Source organism: Lissotriton helveticus, chromosome 9 (assembly GCF_964261635.1).
Source record: "Lissotriton helveticus chromosome 9, aLisHel1.1, whole genome shotgun sequence".
Taxonomy (NCBI): domain Eukaryota; kingdom Metazoa; phylum Chordata; class Amphibia; order Caudata; family Salamandridae; genus Lissotriton; species Lissotriton helveticus.
In genome coordinates this window covers 181,687,050-181,712,985 of record NC_136070.1, presented here as the reverse complement: position 1 = coordinate 181,712,985, position 25,936 = coordinate 181,687,050, and the positions used below count along the sequence as shown (strand labels likewise).

General features: G+C 49.7%; 1 protein-coding gene across 2 annotated transcripts in view; it reads left to right on the top strand.

Moving 5' to 3' along the window:
• The window catches only part of CDKL1 (cyclin dependent kinase like 1), a 333,969-nt gene that overhangs the window by 19,007 nt on the left and 289,026 nt on the right, over positions 1-25,936 (top strand). Inside the window, exons 1-2 of one of the 2 annotated variants that reach the window (XM_078659718.1) lie at positions 145-357; positions 503-860. In XM_078659718.1, coding sequence (XP_078515844.1) covers positions 693-860 — 168 coding nt within the window. In that variant the 5' untranslated portion in view covers positions 145-357; positions 503-692. Of the gene's footprint in view, positions 1-144; positions 358-502; positions 861-25,936 lie in introns of those variants that run through there. The other variant, XM_078659717.1, reaches the window with a different exon arrangement.

The window sequence follows — 25,936 nt, the reverse complement described above, 5'->3', positions numbered from 1 at the left end:
AACGTTTTCATGTCACCCCCCAGCCGGGAAGGGCGCAGACGCAGCCGACCTTGGCCGTGACTCCGCCGAGCGCGAGATGGCGCCACCGCGAACGGCGCCATCTCTCCTGAGAGAGGAAAGTGAGTTAAGAAACCAGAACTGCGCCAGGGATAGACGAGCGGTGTCAGGTCACCGAGGAACAAACGTCCTCTCCCGAGCAATCAGGCTTAATGACTGCCGGTGCCCGGCCGCGCGCGAGAGCCCAACTTTAATTATTGAATTAAAAGGCGACTCCGGGCTTCAAGTAAGCCGGTGACCCGGGCAGCTAGTCAGACCATGGCATTATTCGAAGCTTTCCAATGAATATGTGATTTCCAGGTATGCATTCCAAATGTGAGAGCTGTTTAGCGAGGCGAGTATGGTGTGGTGTAGTGTTTCCCATTGCTTGCGCTGAGCGAAGCACCCTTAAAGCTCGTTGCGTCACTTTCTGCTCCTTAACTCGATTCCACCTTCTGTTTTTTAGGTCTTGGACAAAGAGCACATTGTTGTCTCCGAGACAGACCGCCGTGCAAGGCCCGGGCCCCTGAGGAGGCCACATTCAACGGGAAGCGCCTTTTCAAAGCATCCTTAAAGGTCACTGAGTCTAAAGAGAGCTCCAGCAAAAAAAAAAAAAAAAAAAAAAAAAGTGTCATTCAGCCCTCTTCCGTTTATCCATGGAGAAATACGAGAAAATCAGTAAGATCGGCGAAGGCTCCTACGGCGTGGTCTTCAAGTGCCGGAATAAGGACACCGGCCAGATAGTGGCCATCAAGAAATTCTTGGAATCGGAGGATGATCCGGTGATTAAGAAGATTGCTCTTCGGGAGATTCGGATGCTTAAGGTAAGAGCCCTTCTCTTAGACGCCGCATAATTAATTCTTGCGCGCGCTGATCCGCGGTCATTACATTTATCCACTGCTCTTCCCAGTGCGTGCTCGAGGGGCGTTCAGAGGGCGGGCCCGCAATGTGCTTGAGGCTTGTTCTCAACACCGCCCTGTCTGATGGCGCTTGAGACCAAATCTGATTCATGGACAGCTCGAACAGGGTTTATTTATTAAATCTTTCCAGATTTAGCAAATTATTAAATCTTTCCAGATTTAGCAAATAAAAGGTGGGGCTGATGCACGAAGAAAAGCGGGAAAGTACCGGCAGAGTGCTACGACTCCTTATGAACGCACTTTTACACATTTTTTTCCAATTCATTAAAGAGGTGTAGTAAGATTCATGGAAGGACTTGCCATCTGCAGGTTTCCAGAGTTATAACAATGGGGCGACCCAAAGCCACTGGGCCTGGGTAGATAATGGTACAAAAAGATTATGTTCCAGTGGAAATCAAATGAAACAGAAAAATCGATAAAGCATATTAATCAATAGAATCTAACCCTTCATCTGCCGGACTAGCTTGAATCTGTTGGCATAGTGAGCACGGGACCCACATCCAGGCATACTTAGGGAGACAAATGCAAAAAGAACAGATGCTGAACAAAATCAAACATTCACCCCCAGTTACAGATCTGGGTTTAATCCATCAATTTATTTATTTATTTATTTTTTGCATGCCACACCATTCCAGTTTTGAGCCAGCCATATGCAAATCAGTCTTGGCACTGCTCCCCATTGGAACAGTCCAGTCCGAAGTTCCAGGCCAGGTCCTCCCTTGACCAGAAACAAGCATCCCGGGTCTATGGCTGAGTCTAAACTGGAATGGCGAGGCGTGCAAAAAAACAATAGATTTAACCAAGATCTGTGACTGGGGGTGAGTGTTTGATTTGTTCAGCATTCTGTCCAACATCTGTTCATCTCGTGCTCTGTGTGTAGGGGCCAGTGTCTGTCAGATGTCTATAAGCACAGGCATGTGTAGGTCTGTGTCCATGGGATACATTCCTCTTTATTTTCCCTTTCCTTTCCCCTTCCTTTTCCTCCTGTGCTTTCTTTCCTCTTGGAACATGGAACCATGTACCTGTGTTGTACGTTTTGGATCACATGTTCCAGAGTTCTTAAATGACAGTTACTGCCTTCACCTTGCATCGTTTGGATGTACTATGCCGTTTTTACAATAAACTTCATTTTACTTACCTTGCTGGAGCCTTGCATCTTTACAGTGCCTTTTTACCTGCTGGTTGGTGTGCATAGTAGGCGGCTGGAGGCGTTCTGGTCTGTATTTTTGTGGATTCTGCAGGTGTGTTGCTGTCTTTGTATTTGAATTTATGCCTGTACAAAAGTAAAACCTATACTTCGTGTCAATGCTTGTTTTGTGTGGTGATTAATTGCACACTGCTGATCTTGCTAAGCACTAGCTTTTAACGGCATGAGGCGTCTTGCTGGCCACTGCAACTGATGTGTTTTTTTGCATTCATTTTCCTTTGGACCTTTACGCTGGCGACCCAGTGTGTGGTACACAGACGGTGAATACATTCTAAAGACCATGTGACTCGAGAAATACTACGTGTCCCTGTTTGTTTATGGCTTCTGTAAAGCGCTGTATGCTGTTTTTAGGTGATGCCGGATTGCTTGGTAAAGGTTGGGGATATCAAGGGCTCATGCCCTGAAGAGATTGTCCCCGCTGTACACTTCATGTCTGCTCCTGCATCGCCTGCAGTTTCTCAAAATCAATGGCTCTAGCTTTCAGTCTTTCTGTGATACCTAGAGTAGACTGAGACATGTTGTGACAAATAGCCCAACAGTGACCTAAGGTTCATTACAAGATGCAAAAAATGCTTTTACTTGTCATTTCGATTCAGCCCTGACTGTCCTAACTTATTAAAAGTGTTTTTCCCTCTTTCAGCACTCCTTAAAGGAAAAACATTGGCGTTTGCAACTACCCTTTAACATTTGTCAATGCTTATTTTATTTTGTCATAGTTTTTGCAAAACAAAAAGTTATTGTTGAGGAAGCTACTGGGCCCTCATCAGTCTTGAAAAACATTGGCTAAAAGCGAACATATGTTTTTGGTCTCAAAAAGCACACATTATCATAGTATTCCCGGCACTAAAGGACTAAAGGGGACTACTTTTTTGGCAGATGTTCTCTGCGTGAAAGGGCAGTATGCCATCACTCACAGAAAAGTTAACCAGTGCCTGAAGTGGACTGACCCTCTGGCCAATGCTGTATGCTGTATACTGTCGTGGGCTGAAGAAAAATATGAATGACACAACAGTAGACAAAGGGACATAATACACATGGATAAAGATGACTGGCTAAAAACCCTTTAACAAAGTATATTATACTTATAATTTTGTTAAAATCAAAAGGTCTTGGCTAGTGCAAGACATAAAAATGTAGAAGACGTTGGCTACTCTGGTGATACAGCAAACCTCAAAATGACCAGGAATGCAGCCTGTAGTTTTGCTTCAATATGGTGGAGAGGAAGGGAGTAAACCTGGGGCCGTATTAAGCATTGTCATTGTTTGTGCTGGGTGCACCATTTAAAAGGTGCAACAGGTGCAAACATTGGCAATGCGCCTTATGATGTATGCGCTGCCCCCAGGGCAGGTGCAAACTCGTGCTGCCAGTAGGTCAGCGCATTCATGTGAAAACATGGAGCTGCTCCTAGCAGCTGCTCCGTGTTTTCACAGTGCAGACGACAACCTGCCTGCAATTTTAAAGGGGATTAGAGATCCCCTTGCAGGCGGGTGCAGTCAGTGACTGCATCCGCCTGCAAGGGGATGTCTGGGGGTCCTTAGGACCCCCTTACTTCCCTCTAGTTGGCTGCTGTCAACAGTGCGCCACCTATAAGGTGGCATACTGTGAGTGTGCCCACTGAGAGCTTCTGTGCGTCTGCGCCCTTGTCTGTAATATGGCGTGAGCGCAGAGGCAAAGGAATTCCATCATTTGCATAGGGCACGCCCCTATACAAATGAGGGAACATGCCCTGAAGGTAGCGCTGGTGCTTTACGTTCGCCAGTGCTATCCGTCTTACTGAAGGGGATGCACAAGTGTCTGCACCACCTTCTGTAATACCAAAGTGCCACGGGGATGCTCAAAGCAGGAGCAAGTACCCCCAGGGAACTTATTGTAATATGGCCCCTGATGTTAAAATTAATCTGTCATGGTTGATGCCTTAAGGCGAGTGTGAAGAGGGAAATAACCATGGACATTATAGGCCCATCAACCATCCCATTTTATAAGTTATTTGATATTGATAATGGCTGATTTCAACTTGACTAGCATATTTTCCATTGTTGTACACTATTTGATAGGCTCTTAAACAATGCTACATTATCTTAATTGTATATCTGAAGATACTACCTGAAACAATGCACGTAGCTGCATTTTCAATAGGATTTGAAATACATCTGTTTATAGGGTTCTTCTTTTGTATCTGTAGAGATTTTCCAGCCTCTGTGTGTCATGTAAGTAACAAAAAATTGGATGCATCCCTTTCTTTGATAGCACCAAACCAAAGGTCATGCAATGTTGCTTCCTTTGATTTCATGGGGGTCCAAAAGTCACATGATCTCACTTCCTGTGATATCATCAGGTAAAGTGTCTTGCGATGTCACTTCCTGTGACATCGGGGTGGGTCAAGTGGCAGGTGATGTCACTTTCTGTGATGTCACCAGGTCAAAGTTTGTGTGATGCCACTTCCTGTGTCATCAGTCGCAGATCATATGGCAAGTGATGTCACTTCCGCTACCCCACGCTTTTTGATAAATCGATGTCCATGGAAATAACAATTCAGTGATCCAGCTATGAAGTAAATCTTTCCTATTGCAAGCAGCAGCAAACAGGGAGGTGCCAGGAAACCTAAACTCTTCGGCAAACACCAGGTGAACGATACCTCTTCAGGAGACCTCTGTCGTCCCTGGTGCCTTACATTGTTTGCTTTTTCAGGGTATAATGAGTTTCGCTACATCCGTTTGCAGTGATTTAGAGCGGGTAGCTAGATGGCTAAGAATGGGTTTATCCGTCTCAGCTTCGAGCAATTCACTACACCCTGACACATAACTCTGCTTATAGGGAGGGAGAGAATCAGTAACATAATGAGGATGCCATGGGCCCTGTCGTAAGCATGGAAAATGGCCCCTTTGACGTCTGCAAGAGTAGTTATATCAAGGTTCAATGTGCCCCATGTGCAGCTGCACCTGCTGCACCAATGGTAACTACTTCCCTGGAGAAAACCCACATGAAGTCAAGAGAGCCTTTGCCTTTAGACCAAGACCACAAACAAAAAGCAAGACCATCCTTACTTAAGGTTTGAACCTCGACTTTTTATCTGTTCTCTGAACAACAAACAGTGCCAGTTGGCGAAGGGCACTTCACCAACAGTTATTACCTGTTTCCAATTCCCAATATCCGCTGTGTTCTTCCTCTGACTGTTCGCCTCTTTGCCTTTCACTTACCTCCTGAACCCTCTTGTTACTTAATGTAAGAGCCACAATACACCAAGCACTGGCCCGTGCTAACGTTCCTCTTTCAATGAATGCATAAATCAGGGCTGAAGTATCTCTTGTCTCTCTTATTGCTTCACCAGCCTATTTCTATGATTGATTATTGTGTACTGTTGGTTACACTAAGGATTGGCAAACAATCCAGTCTTAGCGTTGCTGTGTTTGAAATCCATACACATGGATAGAAACGGTCACTCTCATATTATTTAAAAGCCACAAGCTCATTTAATCTGGTGTAAGAAACATAAAAGTAAACGCTTATTCAAAGAACGCGTATTGAATGTTTTTTTTAGCAAAAATGGTTGTTGGGAGATGGAAATGTGTTTGACCATTTTCAATGTGTTTTTTTTACATCAGAATTATGCGTTATCTCACTGTTCAAGAGAAAACCAAATATTTCACAAACATTCAGACCATGGGTACTCACAAACATTTTCCCGGGGGCGCAAAGTTTGGTCTTTGGTGGGACCGAGGGCCGCACTGATGCCAGAGGGGGAGGGAGGGTGTAAAGTGGGTAATGGGAAGGAAGCATGTATATCTACTGGCTGAACTAAATTGCACAATGTGAAACGAGAAAACCTGGGATGAATGCTGGCTTCTCCACTTGACCAATTGTGTCCCTGGACAATTGTTTTATTTCTCTTTCCCTCCTTTTTCAACATTATCACATATAAGAGGACCTAGAAATACAAAACGTCAGGATGCAAGCTGTACAAAACCATCCCCTGTGATTGGATGTAATCACTAATGGCATTGTTGTAAGGGGTGGGGATGGGGGGGGAGGGCGTGGCCGGAGCATGAACTTTTCTAAATTCAACTTTGAAAACCATCACTTCCAAAAAATACTTCTGAATGCAGTGCTATAATTTGATTTACTAAAATGAAATGGTTTTACAGGTCAATGAAATATACTTTTTGAATTTTGAAATGACTATCTTTTTTTACGTTTGCTGTCTTTAAAAATAAAGGTGTTCCTAAAGTTAAGAGCCTAGTTACTTTAACCTTTAAATAAGTCCTTGTTGTATATTTAGCATTTTGTAAATATTAATGCTGAGTTGAGTAAACAGAAGCCCAGTGCTGCTGCTGCTCAGGGGGCCACATGTAAAGGTCAGGCGGGCTGCATGCAGCCCCCGAGCTGTACTTTGAGTATCACTGATTTAGACATTAAACCACAAGTATAAACAGACCGAAAAAGAGTACAAAATAAACATAAAGGAAAAGACACTAGGGGCCAGCCAAATCACAACACATATTTGACTGGCACTATTCTATGCCCTTGGTGGTAAATCATCCGGTGCTTCCCCCAAACACCTTTTACCACTGTATTATGAAAACAGATCTTCGGAGGTGTTATTGTTTCGGGAATGTGTGTGCATTTTTGTTATGTGGCATTTGGTTTTGAGGGTGATGTATTGTGTCCTTTATGTGCTTTGGGCTTTATTGTGGCCTTATTGGAATGTGATATATTTGACCATGGTTGATTTGTTGCATTGGCATTTTGAATGTTGTGTTCTAGATGTTATGTCGTAATTGTGTTGTTATGTTGCCATATGTATATGTTACTGTGCTAGGGTTTGGTGTTTATTTTAGTGAGTTCAGCAAACGCTGCTACATTCCAGCTAATTGCTGCACATGCCTTTAAAGTTCCCATGACAAGTTCCCACGACAAGCAACCATTTACCACTGTTTAAGTTGGTAAAATACCACTGCTCAAGCTTTTCAACTGTGTAAGACACTAGCCACAACTGTAGTACAGATCGTGTTTTGCATTCCGCTTGCAGTGCCCATCATTATGTGACACGGACCCGTGACTGAAGTTTGAAACTTAACCCGCAAAGCATGGGAAATAGACCCTTCAAAGAAGACAGTTTAAGGCCCAGATTTACAAATACTCAGTCCCCATGGATTTTTATTACTTTTAAGACTACCTGGTTTATGGAGTCTCACTACCTGAGTCTCACAGACTGTAATCTCTGTAATAATGGATTGGGAGTGCTAACAGCCAGTGTCTGCCTTTTAATGTAAGGTCTGTTACTGTGCAGCTAGGGTAAGAGGTACTGGGTTAGTTGCACATTAACTCTTACATCCACGTGTGTGCACATGTGTGGGCTGAACGTGTCAGACTGCAGTATAGCTCAGCCTGGTATCTGCACTTATGTAATCTATTGCAGAAGGGCCCCTACAGGGATTGGTGCTCACCTGGTGTAGGCCTTATAATGTGAGTGGGCAATAATGGGGCGAGTAGGTACATATGTAATTATTACTGAAAAGTGTGTGTGTGCTTCACTATATTATACACCAGTGGAGAAATCTGCAACAAACTATAGTTTCACCATCATGAGGCCTACAGATTAGCGGGGGGCGTGGCTTAGCACGCAATGGTGGAAGACGTGCTCGGGTAGAGCTCCTGCTTGAGCTCCCCTACCCCGGGCCATTTCTCCGGCTACCATTGTCCTGCTTGGCCTGTGACTGCTGGTGGGACTGACCGCAAACCTTGACGGCATCTGGGCCGACTTTGGTGAGGATCGGCTGCGGGGCTCCGCACCGAGGCAGGCGGCGACGATACAGCCGACCTGACTGCGCCAAGACCGGGTGCAAAACTACGCGAGGCCGCGGCTTCTCGCGGACTACTGGGCCTCACGCTGCGGCCCATCGGAGACGACCCGACTGCTGCTGGGCACGGACGAAGAAGGGCGCAACGACCCCCGCTGGGGTACGACCGATAGCTCCACACACCGGGCCCTGGAGATTATAGGTGAAGACGACGGCGAGCCAGGGGCGGCCAGAATTCGACGCGGATCGGGACGGACCTGCGGGGGCACGGACGAGTGGAGGCAAGCACCCGCCTACTGCAGACGCGGCCTGGGCTGCGACGCGAGAGTGGCGCAGAGGCGCTGTCAGATAAGTGGGGCCCTCTTCCTTCTACCCCTCCGAAGCTGCATGCCATCCCACGCCGGCACCACAGGCAAGGGACCCCGGAGCTGGCAGGCCCTCGCAGCGCCGCAGTGAGCACCCGGACCAGGGAATCCCCCTCCCCCACACCATAGAGAGGGCTGCAAGCGGAGGGCTACGGAGACACCGCCGGGGCACGACCGCCTGCGGTGGCCGCCTGAGCTCCCACACGCCTGCAACAACACCACCCCGGGAGGCGCCCTAGCAGCAACACTTGCCCTGGTGAGACCCGACTGGCGCTTGGCGCTGCCAGATGAGTGGAGCCTTTTTCCTTCTGCCCCTCCGATGCTGCATGCCACTCCACGCCGGCACCACAGGCAAGGGACCCCGGAGCTGACGGGCCCTCGCGGCGCCGCGGTGAGCGCCCGGACCGTGGAATCCCCCTCCCCCCCATCATAGAAGGGGCTACAAGCGGGGGGCTGCGGAGACACTGCTGGGACACGACCGCCTGCGGTGGCCGCCTGAGCTCCCACACGCCTGCAACAACACTGCCCCGGGGGGCGCCCTAGCAGCAGTACTTGCCCTGGTGGGCCCCGACTGACGCTTGGGGACGGCGGGAGTCTCCCACTCTCCAGGACTGGTCTGGCACCCCGTCCTCCTGAAACCTGCGACCAGCTGCGCTGCGGACCCCAGGCGCCTGACTGAGGCGCACGCCGTGTGAAGGCTGAGGGAGTGAGTGCGCCCAAGAGGCTCCTACACCACGCCAAGGGGAGGCGGCATTGGCGGACTGATATCGTGGACGATGCCCTGACTGCCGGTTTTGCCTGATACGACACAACTGCCAGCTTCGCTATTGATACTGCCTGCGAGCACTACCTGCCCCATGTCTGGAGGGGTAATGACACGCACCGGAACGGGGAGCGCATCGGTGAAGGGTAAGACGACGAAAATGACCTCCAAGATGGATGCCGACCATGTGGCGTCGAGGCTAGACACGGTACTGGCGGCTATGGAGAGGATGGAAGAGTCCCTACAGCAGACACGCACCTCCTTGGAAACCAAAATCGACAGCGTGGCAATAGACCTGACTCATCTCCGGGCAGACCACAAGCAACTGCAGGAACGCACCACAACGCTGGAAGGCAAGATGGCGTCGCTGGAACCGACGGTGACCCAGTCGGACAAACACATACAAGACCTCCTTAACCGCGTGGAATTCTTGGAAGACCGTGCGGAGGATGCGGAAGGGCGGGCGAGGAGAAACAACATCCGCCTGGTGGGCATCCCGGAGAAATGGGAAGGGATGGACCCTACGCAAAGAGTGGAGGATTGGTTGCGAGAGCTGCTGCCGGACGACACACTGTCGCCCCACTTCGTGGTGGAACGTGCCCACCGAGTGCCAACGAAACCCCTCTCTGCTGGCTCGAACCCCAGGCCTATCATCCTACGAGTCCTGAACTACAGGGACCGAGACGCAATTTTGAGAGAGGCCAGGAAGCTGGGCGAGATCAGAATCGACAACGCCACGGTCATGTTCTTCCCAGACTACACTGTGCTAGTGCAAAGACAAAGACACTCCTTTTTGGAGGTGAAAAGACGGCTACGGCAAGCTGGACTTACATACTAACTGCTCTTCCCTGCCAAGCTGCGGGTGGTGGCGAAGGACAAGACTCACTTTTTCACGAACCCCGACGAAGTTGAGACCTGGCTAGATGAGAACATGCCGGACATGCCCAGGAGAGCACAGGGGACTGCCACCATGGAACGCGCACGGGGAGCGAGACGACGCCGCAGGCGCAGGGCTCCCACGCCTCCCCGAGCCCGAGAGTCACCGGCGCATTCCCCGTCCACACACGAGATGCTGCAAGGACAACGTGACGCTCTCCGCAGTGTAGTGGAAATCAGCGGCACTCCGGCACTGTCCCCTGCCCCGAATGCTAGCCCGACGCCTCTCCAGAGCAATGATGAGGCAATCTATGGCTTGTCGGACTCCCAACGCACGGATGATCTTCCAGACGTCACTCCTCAAACTGTTGAATTATTTGGCTGATCAGATCCGAGCGGATTCCTCTCTCAACACATTCAGACGACCATGACCACATGGGCACTTCATGGACCCCCATATACATGCGGCGCCCTATGCGGCTATACATTGCTGGACCTCGATCGCCCTGGAACTCTGGACTCCACCCAGGTACTGTGATTTCTATTTGTATGCGGCCAGACCGCCCATTGCCACGACATAGGCACCTGCTCTGTAACATTGTCCATGCCAACTACCACTGATTGGGCTGCCCGGAGAAGGTAGCTCCCCTCCCGAACGCCTCGCTCCCTTCACTTGACGACTGGGAACGATGTTAGTTTTGCACTGCGAGACTGGGCTCATGTGCCAGCCAGGCAGCAACGGCCTCTTTGCCCAGCCCGGGAGGGAGACCACGCACCCTACGCACCCCATTGTATTTTCTATTTTACTAAAATACACCACATGATACCCCCTAGAACTGTATAGTTTACGAGCTCATTTGAGCGTTTGGACGGCGACATGTTGTGTAGCCGACCTTTTGGCATTTTAAGTTGTGTTGCCGTGTTGTGGCTGAATGTTTCCCCCCCTCCCCCTACCCTTCTCCACCACTGGAGATCACTACATTATGTCTTGAAATCTTTGAGCAGCATTGAACTGCGGGCGGGACCCGGGGCCCGGCGGGATGCACTGCTTATGAAACTGGCTCACGGGGGGGTTGGAGGGACTTGCGTAAACGGAAGCTATGGCTGAGATAAGAATATGTACCTGGAACATAAGGGGAATGCACACACCGGCTAGCCGTTATCAGATTCACTCATATCTAAAACGACACAAGATAGGCATCGCACTGCTGCAGGAAACGCACTTGAACACGACAGAGGTCCTAGCACTACACCGCAAATGGCGCGGACAACTCTATGCCACAACCTACTCCTCATATGCCCGCAGCGCACTGATATGGGTCCGACCGGGGATCCCCTGGACAGTTACAGACTCTGTGATAGATCAGGAGGGGAGGTTTGTTGCGGTACAGGGCAGGCTAGACGGACAACTGGTGGTGCTGGTATCACTGTATGCTCCAAACACTGATCAGGAGAACTTCCTGGCGCACCTTTCCACGATGATGGCAACCTGGCATGCAGCCCCTAGGCTATTGGGTGGTGACTACAATTGTACACTGGACATAACATTGGACCGCTCCTCTCCACCCCCCATGGGCGCACCGACACGCGGTGCCACGAAGGCGCTGCTGGAGTGGGCGGAGCAGTGGGGCCTCCATGATGTTTGGAGATCGCGCAATCCTGGGACACGGGTCTACTCCTATTACTCTGGCGCTCATGACTTGCATGTCCGCCTAGATAGATTTATGGCGTCCACTGAACTCCTACCCCTTGTGACTGATACACTATACATGGGCCGCACGCACTCCGACCACAACCCACACTTCCTAACTATGGCTTGGAACCGTCCTCGCCCTCCCATACCCACCTGGCGATTACAGCCAGCGCTCCTACTCGACGCGGCCTTCCGAGATTCTCTCCTTACACGCACTTCTCAGTACTTGACAACACGGGCACAGCATCTACCCCCCAGGTGGAGTGGGATGCCTTCAAGGTTGTGATCCGGGGACACTGCCTGAGGACACGGGGCCAAATGAGACAACAACTGGAAAGTGATCTGACCAGACTTGAATCCGACTTGCTTGTCAGGGAGGGGGAGGCCATTGACGGCAGCGCTGACTCGCTGCAGGGGGCGCGCGCAGAACACGCGTGCCTGCTGGAGCGACTTCGCGACATTAACTATGCGGAGCATTCGGCGAGGACACATCACCTGAGGGATAGACCTGGTAAGCTGCTGGCCTGGCTGATCTCACAGGAGACCCACTCGGCCCCAGTGGTAGCCATTCATGTGGATGGAGAGGGCCTATTATACTCGCAACACCAGATTCATGACGCATTCACAGGTCATTATGAAGCACTTTACCGTTCTCGCCTACAACGCACACGCCTGGACATTACTGACTACCTCTCCCCTCTGGTGATGCCACAGCTAACCACTGCACAACAGGACGACCTGGGGGCCTCGCTTGAGCCTGATGAGGTGCGCGAAGCAATCTTGAACCTATCTAATGGCAAATCCCCAGGCCCAGACGGGCTCCCGGCCGAGTTTTATAAGGCAGGCTCGGACATACTTATCCCAGAACTTCTGAGAATGTACGCTGCAGCGACGGACGACGCAGCCTTGCCCTCCACTCTGAATGAGGCGACCCTGATCTCCATCCCCAAACCGGACAAGGACTGCACGCGGGTGGGCTCTTATCGCCCCCTGGCACTCCTAAACACGGACTATAAAATATTGGCCTCCACACTCGCCCGGAGACTGGCCCCTCACGTGCCCCGACTAGTGCATCAGGACCAGAACGGCTTTGTCCCGACTCGCCACACCTCTCACAATATCCGCCGCCTTTTCCGGATACAGGAATATGCTACCCGACAGTGGCCCGAGCAGGATATCTGATCTTAGATCTCGAGAAGGCCTTCGACTTGATAGAGTGGCCGTACTTGGGAGCAGTACTGGAAAAGTTTCAACTGGGGGGCTGCTATGAAGCAATGGTGGGCCTGTTGTATGACAAACCAACAGTCCGGGTCCGCACGGGTGCGCTGCTCTCGGACGCCATTCGGGTACGGAGAGGCACCAGACAGGGATGCCCCCTGTCGCCCCTACTGTTCTCCCTAGCCATGGAACCCCTGGCTACAATCCTAAGGGCCCGGGGAGCTGAATGGGGGATTCCACTAGTAGATGGCCTACACACACTGTCCTTGTACGCGGACGACCTATTGCTGTATGTCAGAGACATAACTGACATCCCTGCCTCTCTAACTGACGTCTTTCGGACCTTCGAAGAAATGTCGGGATTGCGGGTCAACTGGTCCAAATCGGGGGCTTTTTCCTTCAGCCCTGACACGCCCGAGTGCGATGTGCGCCTGGGTGGGGGCAGGCTGCAGTGGCATCCCACTATGTTCCGATACCTGGGGATACGAATATACCGGAATCCAACAGATATCCTGGAGGGGAACCTCCTGAGGGCCATCGCCTCAGTTGGAGCGCAGATCAAATTCTGGAACACCTTGCCCCTCAACGTACCGAGCCGTGTAGCTCTCACTAAAATGATAGTACTGCCTAGGCTATTGTACTACTTTGCCAACATACCCACGTACGTACCGAATAGAATATTTCGTGATCTGGAGATTGCGCTGCGCAACCTCATCTGGAATGCGGGCAGGCCCCGCGTGGCGCTGACGAAACTTTACATGCCCACGGACTCGGGCGGCCTGGCGGTTCCTAACATGGAACTGTATTACCTCTCAGCACAGATGCAATGGGTGACGGGATGGCTTAGCGGCAAACATCTCGAAGACACTGCCTCAGACACTGCTGCCTGGACGCACACGCAAATCTGCAGGCTGTTTCACCCGATGACCCGCACCCCCTGTCCCACACAGTTACACCTAGCTGTGGCGCGCAGATGCTTCCTGCGGTGTCTGCGACTCACACGGGCAACGACGCCGTACGCTCCGGCAATACCCATTCTGGGCACTCCGGGACCAGCGGACGCGCTGACTACGACCCGCCTGGCTAGCTGGACGCAGGCAGGAGTTGACACACTGGGAGACCTGTATACTGACGGTACACTACTCACCTTTGCGGAACTGGCTGACAACACGGACATCCCAGCTGGCCAGTTCTTACTACACGCGACTCTCTTACGCACGCTTACGACTTCTTGGGGCGACATAACTGAAGAACTGCCGATGCACAGCTTCATGCAATATCTCCATGTTATGGGTAATGGCTCACATATCATCCATTGGCTGGCGCAGGCTCTACAGACACACTCACAACCATCCACGTTGTCGCTACGGGAAAAGTGGGCGACAGATAGGGGGCAGGCCTGGACTGATAAAGAATGGGCGATGATCCTAGCCGGACCGACATATATCCCACGCAACCCCCGCTTCAAAGTTATCCAATTTTACATTTTGCATCGTGCTTACCTCACACCCGACAAGATAAATAGATACTTTGCAACCACTGACACCGCTTGCTCACGCTGCTCTCTGATTGGTGCAGACTTACTGCACATGCTGTGGCACTGCCCTGACATACACACGTACTGGGAAGAGGTCACTACACTACTTGCACGCAGCACTGGTGAGCAATTACCACATACGTGGGAGACGTGTATTCTGGGGCTGTACAAGCGCAAGAAATCTAATAAAGGACGGACGCGCTTCTGGGACATGGGGCTTATCACGGCCAAACGCTTGATTACCAAGCACTGGAAAGCTACAACCCCCCCCACGCTCGGCACTGGCGCGCCTCCTTTACCAATTGGGCACGAGCGGAGAGCACAGTGCTCCTACGGGAGGAAACGGCAGGGCTTCGCAAATTCCCTATAGCCCAACTATGGGACGATCTCCTCAAAGCTTTCCAGCGCAACTGTCAGGACCAAGGGATCACATGAGACTACAGGCTCCATAGTCCTTACAATGCACAACACCCCTGGGAACGGAAGCGGCTCTGCTGCCCCCCTCTCCCCCGCCCCCTCACCACTTTAGACCTCACATCCTACACTAACGGATGCAGATATACACTGCTCTCGGCCCTGCACCAGAAGCCCACGCAGCGCTACACATCCACTGCTACCCCAGCCCCAATTTGCCTGCGCCGATTGTTGATGCTGCCGGGGAGCTGCCTCCCCCCCTCTCCCTCCCCCCATAAGAGGACGACCACCACGCCAACAACTGGTGTGACCGCCCCGAGCTGCGCTACTCTGCACCCTGACTATACCACACAGCCCCGGCTTGAGTGCCACAACCACCCCCCCCCCCCCGCCGCCTCGACACACACTTCACGATGCTGGAAGTCCTGCCACGCCCGGCCCCGCGACTGCTGCCACAAGTGAGACCCCGAGATGATCTCTCCCTTTCTCCCCCCCTCCCCTCTCCCTTTACCCTAGGTTTTCCCTGCCATTGTATAGGCTCTGGGAACAGTTTGTTCGCTGGTCAAGTTCCCCGACCAGACCTACCTCTTCACTACATTGTAGACACTAGATACGCTATGTTCCTCACAGGAAGCGGTCTTTTATCGACCTCATGCACTCCTCATTTGCAGAGCCATGATGACGCTCGCGCGCTGAGCGAGACGCGGACTGGCACTCACCCTCGCCTGTGTTAGTCACTGACACGTGGCGCGGAGTATTAATCACTAATGCGCCATCCGCAACCACCCTTTACCAGCATAGGGAAGACACGCAGGCAACGCAATGCTGGCCATCTGAACCTTGAACCGGAACGGCTGCAGGCTAACCCTGCCACACACACTCGCCTGCTACTGTGCCTCAGTGAGCTATACCAGTATACACCTTACCTATTCACGGACAGCATTATAGATACGGAACTGGTGAAACACCTATTGCTAATTCCCCCCCCCTACCACCGGCTAATTACAACTACCTATTGAGATACTTGTGGGGACTTAGGGAATTAGATAACGCGGCACTAATGCTGGGTGAACATTGTATGGCTACTCATGACAACATAAGACAAAATCACAAGATCTGATGTTTATGCAATTAGTTAACAGATGACTGTGTTTGCCTTTGCAAGAGATCCGCCGCCGGACCCCCGGGTTGCCGGCTAAATGGCTGTGTCACACGATTGAAGGTTTACTTGCTTGCTTATTGTTCGGCTAGCCCCAGTGAGCCGAAGAAACTGCTTTCTATGTTGTACATCTTCTGCACAATAAAGGTCTTCTAAAAACCAAAAAAAAAAAAAAATGAGGCCTACAGATTAGCGTGACTCACTGATCATATAGTAAAAATGAACCCAGAATGAGGATCCAATGCCACGTTTGTCATATGCGCCTTCCTTGTGCTTGAGGGTTTTTCATATTTCTTGGATTCTAATGAGATTCTAGGCCTTCGTCCCCCCTGCTCGGCCAAGCTAATTACTCTGCTGCACAATAGGACTATTGGCTGTAATCAGGCCTGTTCAGAGGAGAGGGTGGAGACAGAATCTGCCTATGCTAATTACCTTTCACAATGCACCGGCATAGGAAGTCACACTCTCAAAGGAGAACAATCAAACCTCTGTAGCCAAACCCAGGAGGGGCTTCCATTTAAAGTTATGGAGGGAAGGTACAAGGCAGCTGTGGCAATTAAGATCGTAGTTTCGGCCAATTTTCTTTCCTTTCACAAGCTCCTGAAGACTCTGCTGTTCCCTTGAATCCTCGGCTTCTTCTCGGTTGATGACTCTGTCTCTAGCGCTGGGAGGCCTTTGTAGCCCTGCGCTCTACAAGTGTAAATTCATTCATTCAGAGAAGTCTTTCAACAGGCCCCTTCAAGTTGTAGTTGCCGTGTTGCAATGTCCCAAAATGATATGAAGGAGGATTGGGGGAGGGGTGGATTGATTATGTGTGACTGGGCAGAGATGCCTACCTTCTAAAGCTTTCCTCCCCAATTAAAAAAAAACCTGCACAAAAGAGCCTTTTGAGAACATTTTGAGGACTTGCGGAAGAACACAAGATGACGGAACCTGCTGTTTCAGATCTGTGTGGAGACCTGGAGGTGCTGGACTTTCTCAATGAATGAATGAATGCATGCATGCATCATTTGTAGAGCACTACTGTCACTCAAAAGAGAGCACTCTTGCGCTATGCTTGAAGTACTATTGATTCCCAAGAGTAAACAGAAAAGGTTAGATTAGTGTGATGCAGAAGGAATCGGAGGCCTGAAGTAGCCAGGTTTTAAGTTCTTTTTTTTAAACGATGCTTCAGATTCTATGGTGCGTATATTACTGGGAAGTAGATTCCAAGCGTCGAGCCTAACCCTGTGCAAGGCTTTCCACCTCGAGATAGTAATCGAAACATTTGAGGTTTCAAGAGATTCTCAGAGGAAGATCTGAAATTTTGTTTGGGCAGATATTGACAAAACTGTTTGTTTAGATATTGTGGACCAGAAAGATAGATAGCTCTATAAGCAAACAGAAGTAATTTGAAAAGGACCCTCTTATTGATTGGGAGCCAGTGCAGTTTGTTGAGTGCAGGTGATGCGGAACTTCTCCTAAGCAGTTGTAGAACCTATCTAGCGGCTGAGTTCTGTACCATCTAGAGTTTGTGGATAATACGTTTTGAAAATCCTGCATTGTTGCAGTAGTCTAGTTGTGACAAAATTAATGCAAAGGCAACTGTTTTCCTTGCGGCCAGAGGCAAGAAATTAAAGAAAAATGTAAATGATTTTATAAGATTGAAGCACATGCTGGCAGCAGCCGATGCTTTTGGAAGAAAGGACAATTTGGTGTTAAATGTTGCACTCTTTTTACCCAGGTCTAAGAAGTGGAATCCAAGCATTAGTTGGCTGATCACCTGTGTGGCTACAGGGACACAAAGAGCTGCAAGAGGCCGTTTTCCTGAAGTGACCAGCATTGACAGGACCCTACTGGTGGCCTCTATTGGAGTGAGACTTCCGGAATATCATTGGGACCTAGTTGCAAAGGTGTACGATTTCAAAGGGACTTCGTCAGATACACCTTCGGAATTTTGAACTCCACAAAACTGACCTTTAAAAATTTTGCCAGTTGAAGGTGTGAAAATGATCCTACCCTGACACAAGCACTTTGCCAGTCACAACATTTTAATTTCTCCTGCTCTTTGTCCCCCTCCCTGCCCCCCCAAAATCCAGTGGATTCAGATGGACCCCATCTAGAAGCTATCCGACTGGTGGATAAAGCCTACAAGCTCGCCCAGCTGGAGGGTTAAAAACGTCCTTTTCAGAGACTTACAGCCTGATTCATGTACGGGCCGTTTTGCGTGTCCCTAATAGCGATTAATAGCGACTCGCTATTGAGGAAACGCAAAACGGCATTCATGTACTTTTCGGAGAAAAAATAGCGACTCGCACGCGGGCGCTAAAGCCGTTAGCGACCTACATAAAACGCAGAAAAATCGCTATTTCCGGCTACCTGCGATCGGGATTGCGACTCGCTATCCCGATCGCACGGGATAGCGACTCGCTATCCCGATCGCACGGGATAGCGACTCGCAATCCCGTGCGATCGGGAATGCGAGTCGCAATCTCGCGGGATCTGGAAAACGGGAAGACGCATTCCGAGCACCGTGATGACATCACAACCAGGAAGCAGCCAAATCCCACCCCCAAACACCACAGTGACGCTATCAGTCGAGTGTTCACGACGGAAAGCTGCCGCTAAACCGCCGTTAGCGACTCCCGACCCCGCCGAAATAGCGACCGCCATGTCCGACGAACCTCAGCCAGGCCCCAGCAACAGCGCTGGCCGCAAGCGCAAACTGAAATTCTCCGAGCAGGAGCTGGAGAACCTTATAGAAGGGGTGGTGGCCAACCACGACCAGCTGTTTGGTGCCAACTCCCGGAGGGTCCCAGAGCAGGAGAAGCGGAGGATCTGGGTGGGGATTGCCTCCAGCGTCAACTCTGTGGGCGTTGCGGACAGGTCTCTGGAGGAGCTTAAGAAGCGGTGGTATGACCTCCGAGGGCGTGCCAAGGAGAGGGTGGCGGAGCGCCTTGGTGAGGCATCAGGCACCGGAGGTGGTGGACCGACTGTCCCACCCAACACCCCCCTGGAGGACCAGGTAGAGGACACCTTGGAGAGGGAGGCGTGTGTTCGCGTGACCCCTCTGGACTCCTCCCGCCCCACCCAAGACACCCAAGGTAAGTGGCATGCGACTGCGACCCTGTCCCCTATGACCGCCCCTGACCAAATAGGCTCACTCATTGGCCCTTAGTCATGCCTATGTTGTGCATCAGGAAATGCCCTGAAGCATTGTGGGAGACGTAGTATGTCCACAATGTAGTAGTACCACAATGCGGCCAGAAAGGTTCCAAAGTGCGCAAATACACAGCCACCCAGGGAATGACACCCAGCATGCATGTAACATCTGCACGTCTGACAGTCACATGCACCTAATGAGTATCCACTTACCCTCACAGGTGCGGGTGATAGCAGTGACAGCGAGAGGCTGCTGATCGATGAGGAGGCCCAGGAGGAGGAATCCCTACCTGATACCCAGCCACCAGCCCCTGCGGCAGCGCCAACACCAGCAGCCAGGCCCCCCACCTTACCTGCTGCAACATCTGCAGGCCCACCGGCTGCCAAGGCCAGGCCCCCCGCCTTACCTGCTGCAACATCTGCAGGCCCACCGGCTGCCAAGGCCAGGCCCCCCGCCTTACCTGCTGCAACATCTGCAGGCCCACCGGCTGCCAAGGCCAGGCCCCCCGCCTTACCTGCTGCAACATCTGCAGGCCCACCGGCTGCCAGAGCCAGGCACCCCACCAATGTGCCTCCAGTGCCTGCCGCACCTGCAACACCAGCTGCTACAACACCTGCAGCACGTCCAACAAGATCTGGGCCAGCCACATCCGCTACACAGCGGACCAACAGCAGGAGGGGCAATGGGCATCTCCATGCCTGCATGAGCGTGGAGCGGCGCATGCTCCGAATACACCAGCGCCAGTCCCAGCAGCAAGGAGCCATCCAGCTCCAGCTGCATAAGATTGGCCGCAATGTGGCGGGAGTCGGCGAGCGGATGGACCGCATGACGGCGGCCATGGACCGCATGACGGCGGCTATGGAGGACAATACTGCAGCGCTGATGAAGCACCGCAGTGTTGCAAGCAGGCGCCACCACCAGCTGCTGAGCCGGCTGTCCACCTATAGTCGCTCCAACTATGTGTCAGCAAATGCCACCACCCAGCTGGCGCGGCGCTCGTTGACCCAGCAGCACCAACTGGTCCAGTGCTGCGAGGACATTACCCGGGTGCTGGAGCACTTGACCACCGCCGTCACCGCACTGCATGCACCTGTGCTACCGGCCATTGTGGGGGGAGACGATGCGAGTGAGGGTGCCTCGAGTGTCAGCAGCCACTCTGCCACGCAGGCCCCCCCACCTAGGCGCAGCACCAGGGCTACGCCTGGTACAGCTGCCCAGGATGAGGAAGAGCCTCACAGGCGCCTGGGAATTGTGCGCCGGAGGCGCCAATGACATTGTGTCAGGGACACAGGCGCAGGCTGAAGCTAAGCCTGCCATGAACCGTCTCATGCAGTATGCAGGAATACTGCTTTTTGTAAATAGTTGTTACCATGACCCTTTTTTCTTGTGAATCAAACAAATACATTTATTTTGCTGCACACATTCGCCTTGTGTAATCATTACATTTTGCATGCAATTGTGATATGTGGGGTGGGGGAAGGGGGTGGGCTAGAAATTGTTAGCTGTGATGTGGTTGCGACGTCTGTGGCCTTCAGCTGGGTTCTCCCCGCGTGCATGGTGCGCATGTGCTGGTGGCCGGTCGTCCCCCTCAGATTCACTGCCTGATATGTCAACTGGTATCCGGCGCTTGGTTGCAATGTTATGAAGCATTGCACAGACAGCCACAATGCGGCAGCACGCTGCAGGACTGTAATACATGGCCCCACCTGTCTTGTGCAGTATACGGAACCTGCTCTTGAGCAGGCCAAATGTCCTTTCAATACAGTTCCTTGTCCGGATGTGCGCAACATTGTAGCGGCGTTGCTGAGGTGTGGCAGGGTTGAGGTAAGGGGTCAGGAGGTATTCCCGTAGGGCGTAGCCACTGTCACCTGAATGAGAGGAGCAGATGTTGATTGCCTGTGCAGCGCAGTTACTTCATAGCAATGTGACATTGTCGACAAAGTGTACTTACCAAGTAGGTGTCCTTCCCCAAACTCTCCCCTGATCAGTCGTGTGTGGAGTCCGCTGTGCCTGAAGATAAAGGAGTCATGGGTACTCCCTGGGTACTGGGCCACAATGTCAGTGATGATGGTCTTGGCATTGCAGACCATCTGTATGTTGAGGGAGTGGTAGGACTTCCTGTTGCGGTACATATACTCCGTGCCAGCTGGTGGGCAGATGGCGACGTGGGTACAGTCTATGCAGCCGAGGACATGGGGAAAATGGGCTACATTATGTAGTTTTGTCAGGTCCAATTCCTGTTGGCTCGTGGGAAATGTGATGTGCTGGTGGAGCTGGCTGAGCATGGCGTCAACAAAAGTGTGGAGGCAGCGTGACATGGTGGGCTGGGATATCCCCCCAGCAGCGGCTACTATGCCCTGGAAACTGCCGGAGGCCAGGAGGTGCAGGCTGCACAATACCTGCACATGTGTGGGCACAGAATTGTTTCGCCTTGTTGGGTGCTGCATGATGGGGTCGAGTTCTTGTATCAGCCAGGTGATCATTTCCCCATTCAGCCTGTATTTTGCATAAATCTGTTCTCTGGTTTGGCCCAGCAAGGTGACCCGCTGCCGGTAAATCCTTGCCTGCCTCATGCGTCTCCTCCGTGCTGCTCGCTGTAGCCTTCGCCGCCTCACCACCATGTACATCCCAGGCATTGTGGAACGCCTAATGCTGCTGCTGAATGTCCTTATGTGTGATTGGTCAGGCCTGGACCTGTTGGTGATTGGCTAACAGTTTTTCAAATTTTGGTTAATCATGGCTTTTATGGTTACCACCTGCTTTGAGTTGTCCTTAAATTGCGCCGCGCAAACGTGCGATTTAGCGCTTTTTCGCTAATTTATTTCTTTCATGAATGCCGATTGAGACAATATTGCGTTTCGCTATTGATTTCGCAGATTCCGTGGTTGGTCGCTATTTCCGTATCGCTATTGCTCGACTTCCCGGAGTCTGCGACTATTACAGCGTAATCGCTATTCCGGTCGCTATTATTTTTTAGCGATTTCGCTATTTCGTACTTGAATGCCGATTCCGTGTTTTGCACCCGCTATTGCGTTTTCGCAGCCATTGCGGGCGCTATTTCGCTTCATGAATCAGGCTGTTAGTCAGAAACTATAGAGTTTATGCTGCTACCATACAGGGCAGCCTATAGCCCCGAGCGGCACTAGGAAACAATGTAACCGTTATCTATCACCCATGTGCTATTCTACAGATATCTGACCCCTAAGAGCTGAACTTCTGTTTGGCAGGGCATGAAACATGAGTGGTTGTGCTCTCCATCTGAGCAGCAGCAGGGGGCTTGAGACCCTGTGCGGCACAGGAAACGATTCCTCCTGGCATATATGGTTTGATTTTATCCCACTTTTTTCAATTAACTACACTAGCTTTATAATTCATAAAACTGCCAACGTTTAAAATCAATGGTCAGTAGGTCTGGCTTGTGAATGAAAGTGCCTTTTGTGTCATTGACGATTTTAGGCGCTCAGTAAGTCATCATACATGCACTCTGTCACTCATCTTTGCACTCATGCATTGACTCATCCATTTTCTGACTCATTCTTGCATTCACAACCACAATAAAATACAGACATACTCAACAACCTATGCAAGATAAATTAAAATAATACAAATAGAAAAAAGAAAACATGTGACATCTAAACATGGTAGGCATATGCTTTCAATAACAAAACTAAACATACCAATGGGTGTCCATCTTGCATAGATATGTATTATACGTAGTCTGTTACTATTTTACCAGAATAGCTGCCACATTTTTTAATTAAAGTGTTGGCCATCCTAGAATGGTAAAACAATGATACTCTGTGGACAACAGCATTCCAATATAGTCGTCTGCGTTAGAGGATGTGGCCACATGGGATGGGGTGCTCTGCAAATGAAATTAGTGGCAATCAAGTGACTTGTTAGCACTGTCTGGAAAGCTGTACCATCCTCTTAAGAAAAAATAAAATAAAAAGAGGCGAAGCAAAGAAATGAAAGAGGAACTATTAAAGGAGAAAATTAAGAACAAAAGGACTGGCCAACCAGCCATTACACGTAAGCACACTCATTTTCAAGTGAATGCGTACATGTGATTAGAAAAGGCTGTCATTCACACACAGGGCAAGAGAGCCAATGACTAATGTGGACTGAACCACAAAGAGGGAGTAGCCTTGACGGATGTTTGACTACAGGCGTCCCTCCTTAAACTCCTCGATGGACTCATGGGGCCCAATGATGGTTGCATTTTAAGTCTTTTTGATATTTAACACAGGCCAATTATGTGCTGTATTTATTTAGATTTTTCTTCATTATAATTGTGTTGATTGTGACACCTGAAGTGGGAACTTCATTCTTCCTTCTAGGTCCTGACGAAATGCCTTGGGGAGAGGTATGAAACTAGTTGACCATAAAGGGAAACAATAGGAACTGACTCTTAGGGTTTTCCCATACGTCCCCAGATTTTAGCATACCTTCTGTGGGGTAGGAAATAAATCTGTTTTGGGACCAAAAAATGTGGTCTTTTTAAACTTTTGTCACTTCTGCTGAAACCCACTCCATAAATGACACTCAGACCAGTGGCAGAAGAGGCTGACCCAAATGTTCTGTCTGTCTGTCTGTCTGTCTCTCTCTCTCTCTCTCTCTCTCTCTCTCTCTCTCTCTCTATATATATATATATATATATATATATATATATATGTATATATATATATATATATATGTGTGTAAAGCAATGGGGGTTAAGTCCGGAGCGCTCAGCAGCGGGTGCGTGCGTACAAGGGACCAACCACCGATCCAGGAAATCTTTTTTTGCAAAAGTAAAGACGCCGCACTCTGGAATTGCAATTTAACTCATATTTATTCGGCAAACTCCATCGTCAGTCTATCACACCGACGCGTTTCGGGCATACGCCCTTTCTCACGGTAGGTGGCATTACTTTTCCCACAGATTTAAGGCTATGCATTTCAAACCCGTCCCATTGCATTCTGGGATTGGTAGTTTTTCTAATTAATATACAACGGAAAAAACACCTTAAGTGACAGAGAGTGTTGTTCCTATACTAACTTGCAGACATTTAAATAAAACTACTATTGCAATAAAGTGTTAGAGAGGTCATAATCATCAATAGTGACCAGTTAACTAATGACAAAAAATAATAAATAAAGGGTATAGTACCTAATTATATGAACCATATTTTCAACATCTTCATGTTTGCAATAGTTGAAACTGTTTGATAGCTAGTCTCAATTCAAAATTGTTATATACATATATGCAATTCTTGGGTATAGTACCTTTCAATTCAAACCTTCTTATATACATAGCTGTCTCTCGATTTCATATCAACTCATTAGAGAGGTCATAATCATCAATAGTGACCAGTTAACTAATGAAAAAAATAATAAATAAAGGCTATAGTACCTAATTATATGAACCATATTTTCAACGTCTTCATGTTTGCAATAGTTGAAACTGTTTGATAGCTAGTCTCAATTCAAAATTGTTATATACATATATGCAATTCTTGGGTATGGTACCTTTCAATTCAAACCTTCTTATATACATAGCTGTCTCTCGATTTCATATCAACTCACTGACGATGGAGTTTGCCGAATAAATATGAGTTAAATTGCAATTCCAGAGTGCGGCGTCTTTACTTTTGCAAAAAAAAAAAATATATATATATGTATACTATACAACAAAGAAATCGCGGCACACTTCTTGATGATTCACGCTGTTAGTTTATTTCCAAACGTGAGGTAACAACTCCTACGCGTTTCGAACCGTAGTTCCTGATCACGGTGATCAGGAACTACGGTTCGAAACGCGTAGGAGTTGTTACCTCACGTTTGGAAATAATCTAACAGCGTGAATCATCAAGAAGTGTTCCGCGATTTCTTTGTTGTATAGCAATTATTTGAGACACTGTCCTGGTCTCATTGCGGGCACCAACTGGATCGAGCTCCCGCTGCGACAGGACAATTTGTTTGTTAATATATATATATACATATACATATTTAAATATATGCCACAGAAAGAAACCTTCTTTAACGAAGTCACCGCACTCCTCTTGAAGTATGTAGCAAACTGCCGTGACCAGGAACCGTGAGGTTCGAAACCCGTAGGTGGGAGAAACTTAAAGGCAAATAAAGTTAAATTAACATACTTCAAGAGGAGTGCGGTGTCTTCGTTACAGAAGGTTTCTTTCTGTGGCAGATTTCAACAAGGCTGTCCTGACCTCGCTAACAGACGCTCCCCCCGCAAAGGACAATTTGCTTATATATATATCAAGAGTTTAACTACATAAAAACGGCCAGTCCGGGCCTTCGAGATCGCACCATCTTGGAAAGAAAAAGACCTGTTGCAAGGTACTGGAACCGATGCGCTAGACAGAAATGACAAGTTTGAAATATTATTGTAACTGGATGCCCGTCTAGAAGACCCACTTGAGGGTAATAAAACTTTACACAAAGTGGCATGGCAGAACCCAATGGAGGGAAAGATTGCGCGAGAGAACACTACAAGTGCCAAGACTCTTCGTGATGAAAGCACCAAAGCGAGCTCACCAGGGAGTGGCAATTTGATATTTAAATGAGGGGATAGGAAGCTCTCTCGTGAAACTGCCAGAACCACATGTGGGAGCCCGTGAACAAGCGGCAAGAAGCTGTGAAACGCGTAGGGCATTAGCATTATATTCTGGATGTATATGCCGGTTTTTGGAATAAAGGACTCTATTGCAAATAATGGGGCCCTGCTTGTTCATTTGAGTGCGGCCCAAAGCGCAGGATGTCAAGAGTTTAAATATATATATATATATATATATATATATATATA